At 53.3% G+C, this 21,282-nt stretch overlaps 7 protein-coding genes across 7 annotated transcripts; 3 read left to right on the top strand and 4 right to left on the bottom strand.

Annotated features, from left to right (window-relative positions):
* Positions 1-520: 520 nt before the first annotated feature.
* Positions 521-1,933, top strand: J4E88_002994 (uncharacterized protein; the record flags this gene model as incomplete). Its single annotated transcript, XM_049396649.1, has 1 exon — positions 521-1,933. The coding sequence occupies one exon, from the start codon at positions 521-523 to the stop codon at positions 1,931-1,933; it is 1,413 nt and encodes a 470-aa protein (XP_049257997.1).
* Positions 1,934-5,134: 3,201 nt separating this feature from the next.
* Positions 5,135-8,445, top strand: J4E88_002993 (uncharacterized protein; the record flags this gene model as incomplete). Its single annotated transcript, XM_049396648.1, has 2 exons — positions 5,135-5,202; positions 5,433-8,445. The coding sequence occupies 2 exons, from the start codon at positions 5,135-5,137 to the stop codon at positions 8,443-8,445; spliced, it is 3,081 nt and encodes a 1,026-aa protein (XP_049257996.1).
* Positions 8,446-8,951: 506 nt separating this feature from the next.
* J4E88_002992 (uncharacterized protein) lies at positions 8,952-10,400 on the bottom strand (the record flags this gene model as incomplete). The annotated part of the gene is made up of 1 exon (XM_049396647.1): positions 8,952-10,400. One exon carries the CDS (start codon positions 10,398-10,400, stop codon positions 8,952-8,954), a length of 1,449 nt encoding a protein of 482 aa, XP_049257995.1.
* A 647-nt stretch (positions 10,401-11,047) lies between these two features.
* On the bottom strand, positions 11,048-12,023 carry TIF6 (Eukaryotic translation initiation factor 6; the record flags this gene model as incomplete). Its single annotated transcript, XM_049396646.1, has 4 exons — positions 11,048-11,169; positions 11,225-11,649; positions 11,722-11,808; positions 11,917-12,023. The coding sequence occupies 4 exons, from the start codon at positions 12,021-12,023 to the stop codon at positions 11,048-11,050; spliced, it is 741 nt and encodes a 246-aa protein (XP_049257994.1).
* A 1,372-nt stretch (positions 12,024-13,395) lies between these two features.
* Positions 13,396-14,285, bottom strand: J4E88_002990 (uncharacterized protein; the record flags this gene model as incomplete). Its single annotated transcript, XM_049396645.1, has 2 exons — positions 13,396-13,628; positions 13,691-14,285. 2 exons carry the CDS (start codon positions 14,283-14,285, stop codon positions 13,396-13,398), a joined length of 828 nt encoding a protein of 275 aa, XP_049257993.1.
* Positions 14,286-16,592: 2,307 nt separating this feature from the next.
* Positions 16,593-17,889, top strand: J4E88_002989 (uncharacterized protein; the record flags this gene model as incomplete). The annotated part of the gene is made up of 4 exons (XM_049396644.1): positions 16,593-16,668; positions 16,784-16,830; positions 16,931-17,308; positions 17,356-17,889. 4 exons carry the CDS (start codon positions 16,593-16,595, stop codon positions 17,887-17,889), a joined length of 1,035 nt encoding a protein of 344 aa, XP_049257992.1.
* A 108-nt stretch (positions 17,890-17,997) lies between these two features.
* Positions 17,998-18,914, bottom strand: J4E88_002988 (uncharacterized protein; the record flags this gene model as incomplete). The annotated part of the gene is made up of 3 exons (XM_049396643.1): positions 17,998-18,547; positions 18,631-18,755; positions 18,816-18,914. 3 exons carry the CDS (start codon positions 18,912-18,914, stop codon positions 17,998-18,000), a joined length of 774 nt encoding a protein of 257 aa, XP_049257991.1.
* Between the last annotated feature and the right edge of the window lie 2,368 nt (positions 18,915-21,282).

Genomic DNA, 21,282 nt, shown 5'->3' with positions numbered 1-21,282 from the left:
GCCGCTGTCCAGTCCCTTTTTCGTCACTCCCTCGCTCGTCATCCACTCGTCACTCATCGTCGAACAACGCTCGCTTCACAAAACCCATCGTATTCCTTAGTCGTTCCACCGAAGATCGGCCAGCTATACCGTACATACTATAACCGGACTAGACCCGCATCAGCCACGCCCCGTAACGGCTTGCTCGACTATAGTAGCTGCAGCTATACAGCCGCATTATTTCCTGCAACGCGTCCGACTCGCGCCTGTTCGGTTTCGCGTCTCTCCACAGCAACAATACTGGGGCTCCATCTTGCATTTCAACCGATAGTTCACCCACTTCTCTGCAGCATCCTCTTCGGTGTCCTTCAACCAAAACCAATTATCGACAATCCCCCCTGGAACCCCCTGGTACTATAATACGACTATACCTCCCGTCTGTATCGGTACCTCGACGTACTCCAGGCTGACTGTCGCCTTCCACCAAGAGTACTCAGGCCGGGGTTTGAGCTGACCAACAACCTTACGCCTCTCGTCCATCATGTTGCAATCTCGAAAATTCTACCTTTCCCTTGTTGGCGTTGTTGCATGGTCAAGCACAGCCGCCGACACCGTCTTGTCTATCTTGGAAACGGCATCTCTTTCTTCATCTCAATCCTCCCTGGTCAGCATTGCTGCTGTAGCGAGCACTTTCGACGTCGTTTCTCTCTGCTGTGTCGGCTTCTACATATTTCACAATGTGGGAAACGTCCGCGGAGCCCTAGAGCGATCAGGTCGGGCAAGAAAGACTTTGGTAGCAGTCAGCGTTCTCGTATCTGGCGCTGCGTTGGTACTGTCTCTCATTTCGATCATCATGATCAAGTCAAGATGGGCAGAGGTCACAGCCGACCCTGCTGTTGCGCCGGTCTCAAATTGGGACAGCCATGTTTCGGGACAGATCGCAGCCTGGGTCGTATCATGTCTCAGTCAGGCCATCCTGTACACCTCATCGCTATGGAACCGCAAAGCACCCAAAGTTCAGACTGTCATCACATCAGGCCCTCGTGACTCAGTCATGAGTGAATTGCGAACTTCGCGCCCAAGCCATCTCAACTTCGCAGAGCACACCCAGCTTGCGACTCCCATGGCCATTCATCAGCAACCCGAGGTCCTTGGAGCCTTGCCCTCGCCCACCTTCTCTACTCGCTCATCGCAGTCCCTCAGATCTTTCCGAGAGTCTCTACGTCATGTAGTCCGCCCAGTCAACTCGCGCACTACTCTCATCAGCCAGAAGTCCTTCACCAGGGACGCCCCAGCCAGCATCTACTCGAACCGACAGTCGATTGACACTGTCTCTCACTCCGATGGGTTCGATAGCTGGGACACAAGCAGCGTGAGCCTTCCAGCACGCGATGTCGTCTTGCAGCAAGCGGCGCCAACAAGGGGCACAACATTGGAGCCGATCCCCGGCAGCCGTCCTCACTCGCCCGCTCGCGCGCTGGACGGTCCGTTTCTGTCAGAACTCCCAGAGGAAGATGATGAAGATCTGCCCCCGCCCCCGAAGATGATGCCAGACATCTCGCGCCCACCGAGTCCAGCATGCAGCGAGGCTCACATCCACCCCTTGTTCAGGTCGGAGAGCCCATCAGGTCTGCCACCTCCAACAATGACCCCTGGTACGAGCATCATCGCCAGCCCCTACTCCAACCAAGCCATCGCATGCCCGCCACGATCATTTAGTCGGATGAGGTCGAACAGCAATCTGAGTCAAACCGCCATGGGCCCTCCCTCTCTCCATCAAGCCAGAAGCTTCACCCGTGAACGCTCAGCAAGCCTCCAATCAAAGTCCAGGAGCCCATCTCCCCCCAGCCGCGAAATGACACCTCCCATCCCCGACTTCGTGCTCAATTCCTCCCCCCGAAGCAGCATGAGCGGCTCCCGCCGCGTGGCTCTCCAGTACTCCCCTGATCGATGATAGATCATCACGAGGAGTACTACTTCTACTCCCTTCATGTCACGCATATAATGTGAAAGATGTAATGTCTCTTACGTTTGTACGATACGATTTCCCTTATACTGTTCATACCTTTTCGGTATACCCATTCATGTTACACATTTCTATTCTGTCACTAGCTCTCGCCCTCACGGGGGTTCGATCGAGCGTTGAGCGTTTCTGCATCGCGACTCTTTTTCTTATCCGGTCTGGGCTCCAGCATACAGGGCTGTTCGAGCGGACAATCATCATCTCGTTATGTATAGTCATAGTATCTTATTGTTTTCATATACGGCTATTTGCTGGTCAACTAGTCAGGCGTACTGTCAAGACGGAAAGCTAGAAAAAACCCGGACAAGAACGGACGGGAACGAGGAGAATCGAAGACGAAGTTAGGCCGCAAGGCTGCAAATCGTTATACCCAAAATCAATACAACAAAAATCATCACCATCAGTAATCTACAAGCATCTTCTTCCCTTGATACTTCTGTCCAACAAACCATAATCCACATTATTGTGAAGAAACTTTCTTTCTCTGCCGGACCCGGAACCCCTCAGCCTCACCTGTCGTATTCCAACAGTTCCCTTCCCGCAACGACGCTACATGACTGACAACCACTGCCCTTCCCTTACCACAGAACATGCATGATGCCAGCATGACCCCCCTTCGCAACATGAAGTATCTACCCTGCCCCACTTCGGGCCAGTCAGAGTCGACCGTTAGCCGAACTTCCCATTCTACGAGGGAGATCCCCGCTGACCATGGTACGTATACAGCCGCCTCATTTCATTTAAACCTACCGGCCGAATGTTCTTCGTTGTTGGCGAGCATGCGGGGAGATTGAACCTTATGTGATGACGAGTTCGGGCGTGACTGCCCTGACGCACGCGCGCGGCTTCCGGAGTTTGCGGAAAAGGTTGTGTGGGTGCACGGCCGGACGGGTCGGAGCCCGAGATGCAGCTGTGGTGATGAGTAAGAGCGGGAGCGGGAGGTGGTGTTGAGGGGAGTCTATCGTGTGTTTAGGTTCGGGGTGAGATGGGTCGTATACAAAGTATATGGTTTGTTGGATTGGGGGACTATTGGATGGGTGCAGTGGTGTTGAAGACATGGGGCGTGATACTTGGGGTATCTTGTCGGATAATTATTCTCGTTGGTGATCTTGTGGAGAGTCAAGATCGTCGTGAACTTACTTTGGCATGTATTGTCGTGTGCGCAAGGCCGTACTGCAATTCCCATCGTGTATTTTGGCTCCATACTGTGATCTATTAGCCCTGCGATCAGTTTGAGACACGCTGAACTGATGCAATTTAGGACTATCACAATGTAATCGTTCTCAAAGAGGACAGACAGTTCACCACACCACAACTAGTCCATTACGCCAACTAAGTGTGCCATTGGTTGTTGTAACGAAAGCGTAGCGTCGAGAGTTTGGGCGAACAGTTAGTTGATAGTAGTTAAGTTGGTGCCGTGGAAGTAAATGGATGAGTAATCAGAGATTTAATAACAACCTCTAGCCCAAGGAAATCACAGGTATCATAAAGAAGACGATACACGCAGTCGTGTGAGTTGTAGCGCGTTTGATAGTTGCTCATGTGTTGTAGCGCGCTCTACGCTGACCGCCGATCCGCTTGTCCTTTTGGTCACACGCGACATCAACGCCTCTAGATTCTCTCAGTGAAGAGGAGAGTGCGCGAACTTGTGTCTGCATTCGAACAGTACGAACATTGCGCTGGCCTTGCAAGCGTCCAGGATAGGAAACCAAGTCCAGAACAGCCTGTCTTGAAACCCCCTTACCTGTTCAAAGTCCCGTCCCCAAGCCATGCAATACGACGCGACGGATGCATGCATGCTGCGCCGCACCCTTCACCACAAGGCATGCGGCTCCGATAGACACTGTTAGAGAACAGTAACAAGAGGCGAGAGTATACGTCTTTTTGACTTCAAGTACACCTCATGTTCGTTTTTGCGTTGCTACTTTCAAGTGAAGGGGGCAGGGGCAATGGTGACGATTCGGGAGGATCGTCCCGTCTAGCGCTGCGGCTAATGACGTGCGACGTGAAACCTGGATGAAGCAACTTGAAAGCTTCCAGAAAGTACGCCGAATGCTTCGTGGAAAGTCCGTGAGAGCGGTGCTGCGATGGACGTTGCAACAGGCAGATGCGATGACTTGAAGTGGCGGGACACGGTGGCGGCAGGGACGATGGGTGATGCACGTAATTTGGGTCATTGCCCTCTTCGGCTGGCGTGCTGCACCGGAAGGCTCGAGGCGCAGAACCAACAGCGCCGTCAATAGTGGCCAGCAACCATGGTAATTACTGTAGAGTAGGACTTGGATTTGAGTCGCATGACGACTGCGTGAATGTATAGATCTTATTGTGCAGTACGCGTTGCGATTGTTGCAGGTGAAGAGCTCACGGGCGCTGTCATTCGTGGACTCAGATCCCAATCGGGCAAGGCGCCAGGCCTGACCAAGGATCTCACAAGAGCTTCATCTTCATGCGCCGGATCAACACGATTTCCAACACCCTCGCCAACCTCTTGTTGCTGCTTCACAAGTGCGCTTTCTGCGCTATCTCCTTATACTGACATTCCTCAGCATCTAGTCATCTCAGCGCTTCCGCTCGACTGTGCCACACGGAGCATTCCTTCTGCAGGGTTATTTCTGTCTTGCGAGCACTCGCAACCTCGACCTCTACAAGCAAATCGCGTGTAAAAATATCGAAACGGCTGTAGACTACCTCAAGATTAATTCATGAGTCTACGGATCCTTGACTCGGACTTCGCGTCACGCTGTCAAGCAAGTCACCGCGCTCACTAAGGCGACTGGTCATAGTAAGTACTTCACACCCAGCACTCACGTCGCGCAAAACCATCGCACGAATTTCAACAATCCACGGGTCCAGCAGTTCAGGGAACGATGGAATCGCCCGCTGGCTTTCTGCTACTGACATCGCGACGACCATATGCTGACACGTCTTGCTTACAGCACTACCACCACTCTACCTACCCCACAAGAGGGTGACAATATCAGAAACCCATCCAGAACCATATCTTGGACCCGTAAGTACCCAATCGCATACCCGAAGTTCGGTTCGAGTTTCCGCCACCCTCTCATCATGTTATGATTCCAGGCTAACGGCTGCTTCGTCCAGGTCTCCGCTTACAGGTCTCACATAACAACAATGCCGCCGAAACGAAAGTTCAAAGGCACAAAGGTCATCTCTAACAGCCCTCTGAAGGCACCGCGTAAGTCCGCAAGCCTACTACAATTGCCTCTTGATGCTCCCTATAGGGTTATGCTAACCTTGGCATAGCCGCTAGCGCATTGTCTAATAAGCGAAGTAGTCTTCAGGGTTCGAAGACATCTCGCCTTGCTCCTTCAGTACCGTTCCAAATGACAACGCGTCGCGGTGCAAAAGGCACGTCTAACCACACGAGCTCGGCTGGCCCATCTAGCGCAAGCTCTGGCAGCCGTCGTAGTTCTCTGGATGAAAACGCGCAAAACGAGGATGCAACTCCCGACCATGAGGATGCGCGACCAGCCAAGCGCAGCCGAACATCGTCCGATTCTGGTTCGCCGCAGAGATCCAATGGCTCATTCGACAACAACACACCCATGAATGGCACCCAAACTCCAGAGCTTCAGAAACCTGCATCTAGTGCGACTTCAACGGCACCAAAAACAGCAGCAAAGAGGAGACGCGCATCAGACGATTCATCACAGTCCAGCAAAACACGTCCAAACGGAGTTCTCACCCGAACCCAAAGCGATGTCTCCGAACAACAACCGCGCAAAAAGCGCAAAACAAAAGAATCGCAAACCGACACCGCCGCCGACCAACCTCCTGAGTTAACTGATGCTAGCACTGCACCCAACTCACCTGAGCAGGTTCCAGATGTTGACGGCAGTCAAAGCCTTCAGAACGTTCTGCCGACCAATGGCGATGCCCCTGCAAAGTCCGGCAGGCGTTTGCCCGGTCGTCGGCGCCAACCGCATCCGGACATCAATGTGGAGACAGATTTGCGCCGACAGCTCAATCTTAAGATGAGCTATCGCAGTCTTGCAAAGGTTCAAAAGGCTTTACTAGAAGAGTTGGCAAACCGTACTACGAAGAATCTTGAAGATGACCCCCAGTATCACAAGAAATGTCCGGAGTACGAAGCCGTCATGGCCCAGCTGGACCAACGCCGCGACTCCCGTCTGGACCAGATCAATTCTCTGCGCACATATCGACTCGAGGAATTAGAGCGCATCCGCGTCGCCGAGGAGCACATTCAGCGAGAGCAATACGTCAATCGATTCCGGGAACTTCAGGATGACTTTATGCTCCAAATATTCTTCCGCGCGAAGCAGCTGGAGCGGGAGATGAAGAGCCAACACGCTGATGCCACAGACGACGAAGATAACATCCTTCCGCCAACATTCAGTGACGAAGTTCACCATGCCGAAGACTATCGCATCGGATCAAAGTTCGCCTCACGGAGCAGGGCTTACGTTGAGGCGGACAAGGAACTTGAGAACGACTCAGTACGACGGAAGTTCACTGCAGCACGAGTTGCCTTTGTTGAGAACGATGAAGAGGCTGATGATTCCATTGAGGACGTAGCTGGTGGCTTTGCCAAATTTGACGGCCCAGATCGCACCGAAGCTATTGCGCATTACAACATTGCGAGCCTCGCTGATGCTGCCATCGAAGTCGAAAGGACGCCAACACCACAACCAGAACCAAAGGCGATTGAGGTCATTCCAAATGAGCATGCTGCTCTGCTCATGATGCTTGCAGATATATCAGCACATCAGCCGCGTACCACTGCCGCACCAAAACCTCAATACCACTACCCAGATCCTCGTCAGCAGCCCCCACCGCCGCCGCGAGCGACAACACCGGTTATCAAGCAAGAATTTGTGCGAGAGAAGTCACCGGAATTCGCACAGCCAGCCATGCCACTAGGATTGCCGTCGCAAGCTGCGCATAGCAGTCCGCCCAAAGTTACCCAGGTCGCAGTGGATCTTACTCAAAACGTTTCCCGTTCGGAGCCCAATGCTGCACCCTCAACGAAAGATACTGAGGCCCCTGCAAAGACAACTCCAAGGTTATCTACACATAGAATCATGGACATTCTCAATGACGATCAAGAAGTCCCAGTCTCGAGGACAAGGGAATCGCAATCCTCAACTCAGCAACCCAGCACACCATCAATGCGGGAATCTTCCATACATCCTCAAACGCCATCTAGGAGCGACACTCTCAGAGTAGACGCTGTCATGAATAAGGAAGAGCCACCTATCGATCAGGCACTGATGGACGCATTGAGTGGCCCGCCTCAGAGCAACCCACCGTCGTCACCCCCATCGAACACTCAATCGTGGCAACACCCGAGTGTGCCACCCCAGACACGAGAGTCTGACGAGTCCTTACGTCGTCGGGATCCTCTGCAAAAGATCAGGGAACTTCTAGACCGGAAGGCACGCGAGCTTGGTCGAGAACCTCCAGACCGTTCTCACTACAGGCAGGCTCCTGCTCACTGGAGAAACTCAATGCTCCCAAGCATAAACACCCAAGACCGAGGGGAAGTCGCGGCATATGATCCGACCAGGCCATCAACTGGGCTGTATGATGCATTACCGGGTAGTTATCATTCGCGTCGGCAATCCCATGAACAAGCTCCTCAGCCATGGGAACATGGCAGGAGGGCGAGTGGCCATCAAGTCTCCCAACAATCGGCAGCATCGCCATATCAGGCCCATGCTCCCCAGCCTCACTACGGGGAACATAAGCAAGGCCCAACTCCACCAACACATCAAAGCCCGTATGCACCACCGTCAGGATCGTTGCCACTCCCTCCAAAGCCACCTGGTCCACTGCCATCAGCGCCGCCGATCAACTTCCGTTTTGCGCATTATGATCCTGCGCCACCACGCCAACCGTATCCACCGCAATCACCAAGCTACCCGCCCACCTCACATCCGCCACAGGGTCCGCCACAACCGTCATACCAACCACCATACGGCGGTGCTCCATCCTACCAAGGCGGTTACATACCACCTCCAGGATCTTTCCAAGCACCACCGCCACCGCCCTCATCCATGGCCCCATACCAACCACTCAAGATCCACCAGTACGGCGGTCAACCCATACTTCCCGCAAACATGGCACCACCCCCACATAGCGGACCACCACCTCTGCCCTTCATCGGCCAATCTGGACCACCGCAACAACAGGGGCCTCCTCCTCCTCAGCACCAACAACAACAACAACAACAACAACAACAACAACAGCAGCAGCAGCAGCAGCAGCAAGCCTACTCTCCAACGCATCCCCATCCCCCACTGATGCAATACGAGCAACGCGAAGCGCACTCTCAGAGTAACGGTGAACGGTCTTCAGATTCACAATCAAGGCCTAGACGGCAGTACAGAAGCTATCACGCCCCCGGCACGCAATTCCGAAGCTACCAAGGTCCCGGAGAACAGCGGAGGAGAGGCGGCTGAATGACGCACCACTAATTGTACATTACGATCCCACATGCCCTTCGCTACTAGTCTCATCTTTCCTTACCTTGTCCTTCTCTTTTCTGTCGATCTGTACAGGGAAAAGGGTTGCATACAGCGAGGAACCTCTTGTTTTTTCTTGGATAAACGGGCATTTGCATGTTTCTTAGCTGCATTGGCGTTGTACTATCTTGTTATACACGTGATTTTCTCTTTTGCATAGCCCCCTCCTTGTTTGTAGCATCTTTTCCAATTGGATACCCTGGGCGGTTTGCGCAGGATCTTGCGTGTGGGTGCGTTGTTTAGGTAGAAATGGTTTATTTAACTGGTTCCATGCATGTTTTCGTCGTCTTTGAATGTGACTTGCTCATGATGCCTTTGCCACGCTGAAAATGTTCATGCTTCAATGAAAGAAAGTATACGTAAAAATTGGGTATCACTAATAATACACTACATCTCGCTCACAATATCTGCACGAGCACTTCGCACAAATCCGTTCCTCCACTCTACGCCCTCCTCTTCACCCTAGGCGTAGGCGTCCACTCCCTCCCCAGCCCCGACCCTCTCCCCTCGCCCCCAAATCCAGCGCTTCCCCCTCCCCTCGGTGTCGCCCCACCCATCCTCTCAAACAGTCTCTGAGCAGCCGGCGTCAAATCACCCTTTGCCTTCCTCCCTGGCGTCATTCCCCCAACAGCAGCAGCAGCCGCCCCGCCCCTCCTAGGCGTCGGCGCACTCAAAAACCTCGGCGTCTCGCTCGTAAAGATGCCCAAGCCCGATCCCGTTGGCTTCGCCTGAGTGTGTGTATTCGATCGTTTCGCGCCAATTTTGTCGACCATCCTGTGATGCATCTTCTCGCGCGAGGAGGAGTCGTTTATGGTGAAGGGTGTGGCGGTACTGCTGCTATCTAGACCGTAGCGTTCTAGGAGGTCGGTTGGCGCGTCGTCGTCGTCTGAGGAGGGAGAAGGCGGTTGTGCGTCTACAAAGGCGTAGCCGTTTACTCGCGGTGTTTCGCTGCCTGTGTATCCTCCCTCGCTGGGATTGAGACGCGGACGTCCTGCGACGGCGTCACGTACGGCGGAGAGAGTGGGGCTGGACGGGCGAGGAGGCTCGGCTTCGGGGGCGGGGAGGCGCGTGTTGTTGTAGAGGACTTTCTTTGGGGGCGCGAGGGACGAGTTTTCAGCTTCTTGGGCCCGCGTTGGTGCCCATTGTTCTACGCTGTCCGGGCCGAACATGAAGCTGTTTAGGGCGGTGTGGCGGTGGCCGGTGGGCGCTGCGGGTCGCTCGTCGAGGTTTTGGCTCGGTTTTGTGCTGAGGACGAGTTCCTTGCCTTCGGATGCGGCGGCGCGGGCTTCGAGGACTTTCTGCTGTGCTATGCGCTGTTTGCTCGCGTACATGTTTCCTTCGCGGAGCCAGACGTTCTTGTCGAATCGCGCCTTGTTCTGCTTGTCGATGATCTGACTGAAACTCTCCTGGTCTTCGCTCGTGTACTTTGCTTGGAATGCGCCTAGGCTCATGTTCAGGTCCACATTGTCCAGTTTGCCTAGGCCCTCATCGTCATCTTCGACTTCCGTTCCAGCGACCGTGACGGGTGTGTCCGCGCCCCATACACTTGGAGTCTTGTCGCCAGCGCCGCCTGTCTTGTCGAGCCTCGTTCTCGATGCCATCTTCCTTTGCCCACTCGGCACTGGTGTCATGACCTGTGTGAGCTTCTTGCCAGCCTCTCTTATCCATGATCGATCATTGCTTTCCACAGCATTCAGATACTCTCGTTGTGCGTCGGCTTCGGCTAGCCCTGGGAAGAAGTCGCGGCGAATGATGTGCGAAACGGCGGAAACATAGGTATCTTCGTCTAGGACTACGGAGGGACGCTTTATGCGTTTCGGTGCGGGAGGCGGTGGCATGAGCGCATTCGACGCGCTACGCTTCGTGAGCGCTGTTGGGTTGGAGTTGGACATGATGTGGTCGGGGTGGGGTTGGAGTTGCAGGGCGTGTGGAAGTTTTCTAGTGGGAGGTGGCGGCGGTGCAAATAACGACGAGGTTCGGACGCCACTGAACGGCGGAGGGTGGGTTTCCGTAAGTGTTGTGCACCCACGCGGGCTGGTGGATGAGCGTTGGCGCAAAGCGACTTTCGTGGACGATGATGTCTTAGCGCGGCAGAAAGTCTCCACCGCCTCCAGCCCTACCACGGGTTGCGGGTGAAGGTACCTGCATAAGTACCAACACCAGTGACACAAGACACTTGGTTAGCCGCATGATGTCAAATCTTCATTGTTTGAGCAGAATGTGGTCACTTGGATAGACAGAACGTGGCGCTACTCTTAGCATTGTTTCCCTAGCATATCTGCATTGAATCTACGTGCGGTCGCATCACCGTACCCTATCATGAGAAACTCCACGTAACTCAGATAGTCTTGTACCAACGAAACGATACTTTTGAGCCTGTGCTCTTCTGTGATAACATCATATCCAATATCCCGACCCTATACAGGGCGAGTGCCTCGTGACACTTCGTAACTCGGGGCCAAATCGTGATTCTTTCAGCAGCGCACTAGGCTCAATGGCGAGTGGAGTAAAATACGGCATCCTGGCCAGTAGCCATGATCTAGTAGAAGGACTCGACCATAGCGTCCTTGTGTGTAGTGTTGATGTTGGAAGGGCCGTTGCCCTCACCGAGCCTGAAGACAGACTCGACGACGGAGAGCTCGGTCGCTGTGGTGTCAAGACCTAGATATTGAGATTAGCCCATGTTTTCGCTGACATTCTGAAGACTTATACGCACCAGTGACGGCCATCCAGTCATTGACAACCATACCCGCACCAACGACAGCGCTACCGCGGTTCACACTACCAGCTACAAGCGGCACTTGGAGCAAACTCGACAGCTCGTCTTGATCCTGAATGCTTGTCTTTGGGTGCACGATACCACCCTGATTGCTCAGAGCCATGTAGCTTCCTGTGAGCACATTGTCCGCGATGGTTTGCCTGAACACCTCCACACCCAGCACATCGGCTATGATCTCCTCTGTTTCGCGTTCTATGTCCGGGTGTACGAGAGCGACGTGGTCGTTGCAACATATTACGTTGCCCAGCGCTGATAGTCGCTCTTCTATCCTCTGGATCTTGACTTCGTCGGGTATGGAATTTCGGAGATGCTGGAGTTCTTGGTCTGTGGTTGTGGTGGGGACGAGGAGGCCTTTCTTGTTACTGTGCACTTGTTAGGTTTCGTCTTGGGGCGTGTGTCGCATAGCGCAAGCTATCGCGGGACTTTGAACGTACCCAGCGGTCAGTCTGCCGATGATCCTGGTTCCGGCAATGGTGGCGTGGCAGATGGGAATGACATCTTGGAGTTCGGCTTCGAAAACACTGTTGCGCCACCGTCAATACTAATTTCTCGCAGCGTTTACTGGCCACAGTCGCATAGCATGTCACCATACTGTAACAATCCGCGAAAAACTATAGAGCTATGCGCACCTGTAAAAGTTCTCGCTTGCGCCGACTGCGACGATCGCGTACGCGTTGGTGAGCGTAGCGAAGACACCGACTTCGTTTGAGTTTTCGAACTGGGCGCGGACAGCCATGATGATTGAGTTGAACGTCGAGTATGTGTGTGAGGCTCTGTGGGGAGTGGAGAAGAAAAAGAAGGGTCTTTAGTACGTGGTTAGTGAGCTTGTGAGTGAAGTCTGCAGAAACTGTGAAGGCGGGACTATTTTGTAAAGAGCGACATCATAAGCCCCGCTACTGGATTGGGCCTAGCGCCTTCGACTCATCTTGAGTGAACCGAACCCTGCATATCTGGGAGGGCCCACCGCGTCCCTTCGCCACTGCTTTCTGGATGTTGGCGCTGGTACAGCCGTGACTGTGGAAGTGAAGAGTCATCACTTGGCGACTGCGTCAGATGAGATGCGACGTTCATCTCGACGTGATGCGACTCAAACCAGTCACCGTGCGCACTTTCGACGTGTCGCTGGGATCGCACGTCCATCATCGTGAAGCAAGCCACATCCCTTCACTTTGCGACATATGGCTGTGCACTCGCCCATTCTGTAGCCTCGCCCGACTTGCAGCCTCATGGCAACCGGTCGCATTGCTTAGCAACGACCACGAAACCTTGTGATAGACTTTCGGAGCATTACTCAAAGGCGACTCAAGTCCATCGGTGTGGTCGATACCTGATCAGAGCACCGGCTTTGCTCAAGTGCACGGTGTGAAGCTCCACATGACACATGTCATAACACTCCCGTAGTCTTCCGGCTGATCGCAGTGAAGCGCCCAACTCCTCAGGTTCAACCTTGCGATGATCAATGGAAGACGCGATAGCATGGAGAAGGTAATCGTTATGTTGACGTCTCATCGTACAGTTGACGTAGCACGCATGACTATAATTACAAGATCATATAGTTCGTCAAGCTCGAACCACAGCGAGATTATCCAGGAGCAGCGCACGGTTGGCCGCTATGCTTCAGATCCCCAGCCACCGCGACAGGCACCCTTGCCTCACATCAAACTTCCAAGACGAACTGACAGGTGACAAGCGACAGGTATGGAACATGAAGATAATGGTATTGTAAAGTGGCTGATGGCGCCAAACTGGGCAAAGCAAATGGGTAATACGCTTTCGGTCACACTAGAACAAGCAGCAAAAAGAGAACGCCCGCTAAACTGCAGCATGCCGTACACGATACGCGTGGAGAATCGAAAAGTGGAAAATGTACAATAGCGGCTGTGCCTAGACAGTAGACCCAAAACGAGATCGAAGTAGATATCGAGGAGAGCGTTCATGTCGTGTGCCGGAGCCAAGAAAACATTAACACTTGCGTGATGGCATGATTATGATCGTAAATGGTTCGTTATGCAAATGCATCGCGTGCAAATGTCGGGTGTAAATTGTGAGATTCGGCCTGGAGAGGATGGTCGGAGAGGTTCGCTGGACTGCAGAGTGGGTGTCACTCATTACATGCGCGATGCGAGAATGGCCAACGCGACGATGACACCGATCAGAAGCGTGCCAACTCCGGACATGACACGGTTGAGGTTGCGCCACCAGGTTGCTTTCTGGAAGGATTTGTCGTCGGCGGGCCCCATCGCTTGGGCGAATTGCTGTTCCAAGTCGGCCTGGCTGGCAGTTGGGGTACCAACAGCGTTCGGGTCGAGGGGTAAAGGAAGGAACGCGGCAATTATCCAAGCTGTGTTTCTGATTAGTACATGTCTTCATTCATACGGTGGTATCTCGTGGGTCAAGACCTACCAGGTGGGAACAGAAATCCTATACAGAAGAGCAGGATCTGTCTGTTTTGGCGCCCGAAGAGTGTGGCATGGACGTCATCGTCCAGTGATGGTGCGTTCCAAGCGCTGTACAATTGTCCTCTCCGATCGGTCCGGAGGTGCGGTGTTGAGTAACCGCTGAGCGGGTACATGTGAGGTCCGACAGCGTATACTGCTCCGTCAATCGAGTGAACATCGTCTGCTAGCGAGACAGTATCGGCGTGTGAAGCGCGGTTCCTTGAATTGTTCCTCGGTCGGTTCCGTGGTCGGTAAATGCTGAGTGGGAAGTTGCTCTCTGAAGGGGTGCGCGATCGTCCGCTGTGGGCGGTTCCCAGCCGTACGCTCTCAGAAGACTCGGATTCCGGGGCTCCAACTGAGATGCGTTCTCCCTTTTGGTAGTAAACCCTTGCCCAAGCTGGAATGTTGTCTGCAATGAATCTGGACATATGCGACTGAGAGGATCCAGGTCGCTCGTCGCTCATCGATACTGCATCGGTACTATTGGCTCTGTTGCGCAAGTACCCCGAGTTCTTCATGCGCAGAGGGATCGATGTAGGCAGCGGCGAGATCGTGTCCATGTGTTCACTGTTATCGTCGGATGAAGATCTTGTCGTAGGAGAGAAGAGCGGCCGGGGCACTGGCACTGCAGAGAACTCGGTATGACCTTCCGACGATACATTGTCCGACGACGACTGTGCGCTCCCAATTGTCTGTCCCCTCCGGCGTGGAATCGCTGTTCGACCGTTGCCCGCATAGCTTTCTTGTGAATGTGATCTGGCGCCGAGCGACCGGGAGTTTCGTGCGAGGGATCGCGAATCGCGTTCGGAAACGGAGGCGATTGTTGACAGCTGGGAGCTCCAGTGATGTACCAGCGACGGGTCGTGCATCCGGGATGCGATATTGGGCGCGTCCTGGGATTCGGCTCGCGAGCTAGTGCCGGACGGCGCGCGTACGACGGGGTAATTAATTCGGATTCCGCTCGCGAAGGATGCTGTGCTGGCTTCATGAAGAGATGGCGATGGCTGCGACGAAGCTAGTGTATGTGTTGGTTCGATGCTGGTGTAGGAAATATCAGAAAACGTGAACGACTCTGTACTTTGTTGAGGATGCAATACAGGTTGTCGATAGTCAGTGTCACAAGTGAGAGCAGGCCCCCTAGCTTGACGTTCGGTTGCCGCTGGGCCTTGGGGAACTTCTGGTAACGGTCGACCGAAACTGACACTTGACGAGTTTCCGGCATTACTAATTGGGTGTGGTGTGGTGGTAGGAGCAGGTGAAGCAAAAGATGCAGCAGAGGCCTTAGGCGTTAATGCACGGTCGGAATCTCCTCCAGAAGAAGAGGGAGGAACAGCCCGGATAGTTGGCCTTGTAGATTGTGAGGAGACGACCTCCTCAAGTACCTCGAGGCCTTTTGGTTCATCTTCTAATTCCGGTGGGGGTGAGGATGGGGCAGTGCTCCCCTGGGAAAATCTTAAAGACGATGGCGTAAAAGAGGATGCTACGAGGGTATCTTCCTCTGACATGCTAGTGGAGCCCGAATGTCTGAAACCCTTCTTCCGTGACAGGATAGGCTGTGGTGTTCGCGCTCGGCTCGCCTCGAACTTTGCGATGGTACTGGCGACCTGGCTGCTATTTGAAACACGAGATCCCGGCCTTTCAAAGCCGTAACCCGGCGCATGACGGGGTGGGGGCAGGATTTGCGAGGGTTCGCTGGGTACGGGATATTTCTGATAGATGTCATGTCCGGGATCTTGCACAATGCGGATGGTTGACCCAGAGTCGCGGTTAGTTTGCGAGTTTGAGCGTTCGTGAAGCGGCTTGCGGATAGGAGACGTGTTTGTTGACTGCGACTGCGGCGGGTCAAATCGAGGACCTTGTGCGAGTGTTTTTTCGAGTGCGTTTTGTGAGTCTGCGCGACTGTTGCGTTGTTGTGAGGACATGCTGTGGTGGTGGTGTGGGCCGAGGATGCCGAAATGTGGACTGGTGGTAAACGCGGGCGGAGAAGTCGAAACCGATCATTAATGACGGGGTATGGGTAAAAAGGCAGTAAAAAGAGGACGTAAAGACAGTATGTGAAGATGGTCAAAGAGTGACAAAAGTGCTAAAACATATCAAAAAGAATGGCGGCCCGCAGGCATTAACGGTATGAAGAATCGAGGGAGGGAGGACGAGGAGTGGTGGTGAGGTGAGGACGGCGGGCGTCTGGCAGCAGCTCGGCCTAAAGAGGGTTCGTGGCTGTATGCAGAAGCAGGTTCGCGCTGCAGGAGCGATCCAATTGACAGCTCAGCCCCGGCCAGTCTGGAGCACGACCCGCGACTTATGATGACTTGTACAGAGATGGACCCAGCACAATATGACTTTCGTCTAGCCTATACCGGTCGACAAGATGATATGAGCTGCTGGATGCGCGGTCCACCTGGGAGTGCGATCACTGCGACGCGCCTGGGGAACCCTCGTCGAACAGCCTTCCTAGTCAATCGGGAGAAGCGCGTCGCGGCTGAACGTTTAAAATGAAATTATATTTTGGGACGGGCCAGTGACGACGCGCAGCGTGGCGGACTAGCCGTTGAATGGCAGAGAGGCTGGCCAGTGGGCCTTTGGTTGTGCGTGCTGCAGGGGTAACGCGGGAGGGCGTGCTAAGACGTCGTGGGCGCTGATGGCGCGAGTCGCAGGAGCCGAGACGAGGGAACGGACGATCGGGGCACGTGATCCAGCGTGACCGATGGGGCTTGGCGGGGTATCGATGGTGAAAGGCTGCGCTGCGCCAACAAGATGCGCGCGACAACGCGGGGGATCTCATGCAGCTATAAACAACGCCCATGATTCTTTTCCTAACTCTCCTGTAGTGCGTTTGACGTGCGGCTGCTTTTTTGCAACACATCGCCATGCCTCCACCCCTCAACGGCTGGCGCGACAAGCTCAGTGCGCTCGAAGAGCTGTACCAGCGACATGTCAAGGGCGGTAAGTTGGCGCTCCTCCACCTCAAACCCTCTTAAACGCCTGCGCGACCCACATCGGACGAACTCTGTTGCGCTTTCTCGTCGAAACATCGCCATGAGGTCTAACGTGGTGCCAGTTCCCAAACCGCCTGTTCTTTCGTCGAGAGTTGCGGCGCTTCTGTCGGTACGTTTCAAGTTCGCTCCCCACCACCATTGCCATTGTTCTCACCCAATGGCACCGCACGCGCCAAACATGCTGAAGTAGCTAACACCCACGCCTGCAGGCCGCCTATGTCTTCATCTACGTAATTCCCTTCTACCTGTCGCCCGCCACGCGACCTTCTCCGACTCTTACGCGCGATGCGCCGTCTTCGATACGCGCCCGGGTGCGCGCAGTGACCTTTTCCACCGTCCTATGCTCCGTTCTCACCATCGTCGTACTGTACCAACATGACGCATCGGCCATGGAGATCATCCGCTTGCTTGGCATCTGGCCTGTTTCACTTGTAGATACCATCCGAACCATGCTTCTGGTGACTATCCTCTTCGCGGGTCCCATCTTCGAGCATGGCATTGTAGACGGTGACTGGAGAGACTGGATCAAACTAAAGGGCGTCCACGAGACCCTGAGCAGCTGGATTGGATACAGGAACTACATAGTCGTAGGTCATATACCTGGTTCCGCTTCTTCGCATGCTAATCTGCCCAGGGCCCCGTCAGTGAAGAAGTCGTATGGCGCTCGTTAATCATCCCCCTCCATGTCCTCGCGCAGTTCTCCGGCAAGCAGATCGTCTTCCTCACGCCACTGTACTTCGGCATCGCGCATCTCCACCACCTCTACGAGTTCCGCATAACCCACTCTGAAGTCCCGTTCTTCGTCGCCGTGCTCCGCTCACTCTTCCAGTTCACATACACGTCGCTCTTCGGTTTCTTCGCAGCCTTTGTCTTCATAAGAACCGGAAATGTCTTCACGTGCATGATAGCGCATACCTTCTGCAACTGGATGGGCCTTCCGCGGTTCTACGGCCGTGTGGGTGTCGAAGCCGGCAGTCCCATCGGACCACCAGACGTTGACAAGAAGGACGATGAGCAGAAGACCGTCCCACTGTATCAGGGCAGGAGCGTTGGATGGACCGTGGCCTACTATATTGTGCTTGTAGCAGGCGCTCTGGGCTTCTACTATCAGCTCTTTCCGCTGACTGAGAGCAGTCACGCCCTGCCTGTAGACTTGACAAAGGCGTAAGATCACCATGCGCAATTGGAAGGCACCAGGCTGCAAGCAGTAGACCACACTTAGAGGTGCTGCACGTTCACGTTTGAGGTATAGCACAAGTAAATATCACTGAGATGCTCATTTGAGTCTCGCAATAGCCCACCAATTATCCTTCTCATACCCCGACTCCAATACAACTCCACCAGCCTGCTCAACATCCCCTTCCAGCTCCCCCTTCCGATACAGATGATAATACCTCAAGAACGTCTTATCACCATCCGGCTTCGGTGTCCCTTCCTCGTCAGCCTGACTCTCATCCTTCTTCTTCCTCCGCCCCTTCTCCTTCTCTTTCTTCTGCTTCAAGACCCACGGTACCATGACGTCCTGCTCATGGCCCTCGTCCCAACCTCGTCTACTGTCTTTCTGTTCAAGTGCCCAGACATAGATGAGTGCTCTGCCACCCTCCAGTCCAGCACCTCCACCTTGGTTCGACGGTGACGAAGGCCGCAGTAAATCTAGCACACACTTCACAGCCTCTACTCTCCGTGCCGGCGTAGACAAATGATGTATGACCGCTATCGAGATTGCGAAATCAAAGACCCCATTTGGATGAGGCAGAGAGAGGTTGTCTGCTACCACTACATCGTGCGGTTCATGTTGTTTCGCAATTTTGACAAGGTTTGTAGATCTGTACCGACGTTAAAATTCAAGCACAAAAGCCATTACTAGTCGTAGGATGGACATTTAATGAACAAAAAAATTAGAACATACCGATCACTGCCCACAATCCACACCTTCTTATTAACAGCCAAATACTTCCCATTCCCACATCCGACATCTGCACCTATAGCGCCGTCATGTTGTTCTTTTAGGAAACGCTCCACTATGGGCCAGGGCTAGCATTCGCGTTAGTCGTGCATGCGGTTTTGGAATATTTGTGACGGGTGGACGCACACCTTGTAGCGAGTGGAAGAAAAGTGAGATGCAATTTCTTCGTAGACGGAGTGAACGTGCTCGTCTTCGTAGCTTGCGCCTTGGGTTTCTGAGGTCGCCATGGTGGTTATTGCATCGATGGGTGAATGGAGATGTGACTGCAGGGAGGGCTGATGTGCGTGGTGTGGTGGCGGATGGGGGAAGGGCCAATGGGGGGTGGAGGGGGTGCCAAGACGCTATTTGGATATGCGAATGTGCATCTCGAGCGCTGCGTCTTTCCTGCTTTACACTTCCATCTTCTCACGATGTCATGAGAACGTCTCGTCTGAAGACTCAGCGTCGAGAAACTTTTTAACTACCTGACAAATATCGAAATCTGACCACTACGTTTGGCAAAATAGCAAACACCTGACCCAGAATGCGATGATGCTGAAGTTTGCATTATATGCATCCCGTTTCCTTCTCCGCCCTGATTAAGAGACGACCTCGCTCATCAAATTACGAATCTCTCTGCTCAAGATGTTGCACCCTAAGGCTTTGAGCGTTCTGATGGCTTTTCTTATCATGAATCTTCATGAAGGCTGTGTGTATGCTACTCAAGTTATCGAAATCTGGACCATGTCATTGTCTCCATTTTACTGGATGTGACAACTTCAGACTTGCGGCAACTACAGGGCATGTCACATCGCATTCATCGTGTCCGCTTCCGCCTTTCTTTGGGTGCATGTCAAACGATTGCAAGAGGACAATGGCGGTTGACGTCCCATTCATTGTTCCTTTGTGGTGGTCATCTTGTGGCTTTTAAACTCGCAGTTTCCCGTCATCGATGCCAGTACTTTGTGAACACTATCGTCTTCTTTTCCAAACCTCAGGTCAATTCAGCTATTCTTACAGAAATTTCACATCCAAGATGGCCACTCCTAGGGTATATAGAGCCCCAGCGGGCAGTCGACGAAGCGCCCGTATCCCGGCGGCTATAACCGGTACTCCAGCTAACGCGCGTGTTAGCCTTCGTTCGGACTTGCAGGAGAATCGGGACCGCATAGTATGTTCGTTCCCGAGCTTGATTGTTATTACTGATCATCTCTTAGGCAGCACGTATAAGTAAAAGATGGCTTATTCGTGGGCGTGCTAGGCCACCGAGAAGCAAAGGCTTCACAGCTGGTACTAACTGGTGCTATATCAACGCCGCGCTCCAGGCCCTGATGCATCAGCCCCAGTTACTGAACTGGCTTCAAAACCATAATCACCCGGTCAGACGAGGCACTGGTGGCAGTAACATGCGTAATGCCTGTCATGCAAATCCTCCACCGTATTTGGGAGCAGCTGCCAGTAATGTGGTGCCAGATTGTACTGGATGCATGATGAGAGAGCTGGTCAACACTTATTGGGCTAACACTCCCAACGCCACAGTCGCCCCCAACATGCCAAGAATACAAGGAATTGCATTGGCTGGGGATGTCGCGCAGTTGGCCGCCAACGGCCAGGATCTAGTCCAGCTGGACTCTAACGACTTTTATCAGGTGATTCTGCAACGCTTACAAGTCGCCAGTGCGTGAGTAAACGCCCATTTGTACATTATTGACATGCATACTTACCAGTTCTAGGACGCAAGAATGGGAAGAAGACTTCCGCGCACTATTTCAGCTCGACAGACAAGAGAACGGCCGATGTATAACATGTGGTCACGAAAGACTCATTGCTAAGATTCCAGAAACAGGTATCCTTCTAAATGTTCCCACGGCCACAACAACTTTCAACGCAGCGCTGTCGAGATTTTTTCAAGAGGACAGAACAATACACTGCGCTATATGTGCAAGCAATACTATCCATCTGGTCACGACCAGTATTCAAGCTGGCCCTCAAATCCTTAAGATCAAACTCGCCATCTTCCAAATGAAAAAGTCAGAAAAGAAAGACAAAAACGGCAATCCGCAGCCTGCTACCGAACACAAGATCAACCACCGCATGGCTCACCCCAACATACTCGACCTAACTCAATATCAAGAGAATGCTCATCTTCCCCTCCGCTACCGGTTATCTAGTGTCATCTCTCACTCTGGCGAAGGAACAGAGACCGCAGGCGGACACTACATCGCGAGTGTTCGCGGCCCAGGCAACCGCATTACTTGTATCTCTGATTCTGTGACGGAGACTTTTACACAGGCTCAATTTGAGGCAAGCCCACAGGTGGCGGGAATATCTCCCCCAGAAAAGGAGGTGTATGTACTTACCTATCTGAGGGATGACGGGAGGTTGCAACGGGAGATGAAAAATCTCGAGTCGACGTTGAATTGAATGGGGAGTGATAAGTTCGAACTGGCAGTTTCCCTCTTTTTTAGGTATGCATGTATTGTAGTCACTGCTTTTAATCACCCATGCCGTTACAGCATCGTTATTTTGAGTACGATGGACCAGTCGTGACATCTAAAGCATGTATTCCAGTGCGGTTGCCCGCGCAAGTGGGATCTGCGGGCCTGCCTGCTGAAT

This window comes from Alternaria novae-zelandiae, assembly GCF_023758075.1.
Source record: "Alternaria novae-zelandiae strain BMP 2774 chromosome Unknown scaffold_4, whole genome shotgun sequence".
In the NCBI taxonomy this organism is placed as follows: domain Eukaryota; kingdom Fungi; phylum Ascomycota; class Dothideomycetes; order Pleosporales; family Pleosporaceae; genus Alternaria; species Alternaria novae-zelandiae.
This window is presented reverse-complemented; position numbering and strand designations above follow the sequence as displayed.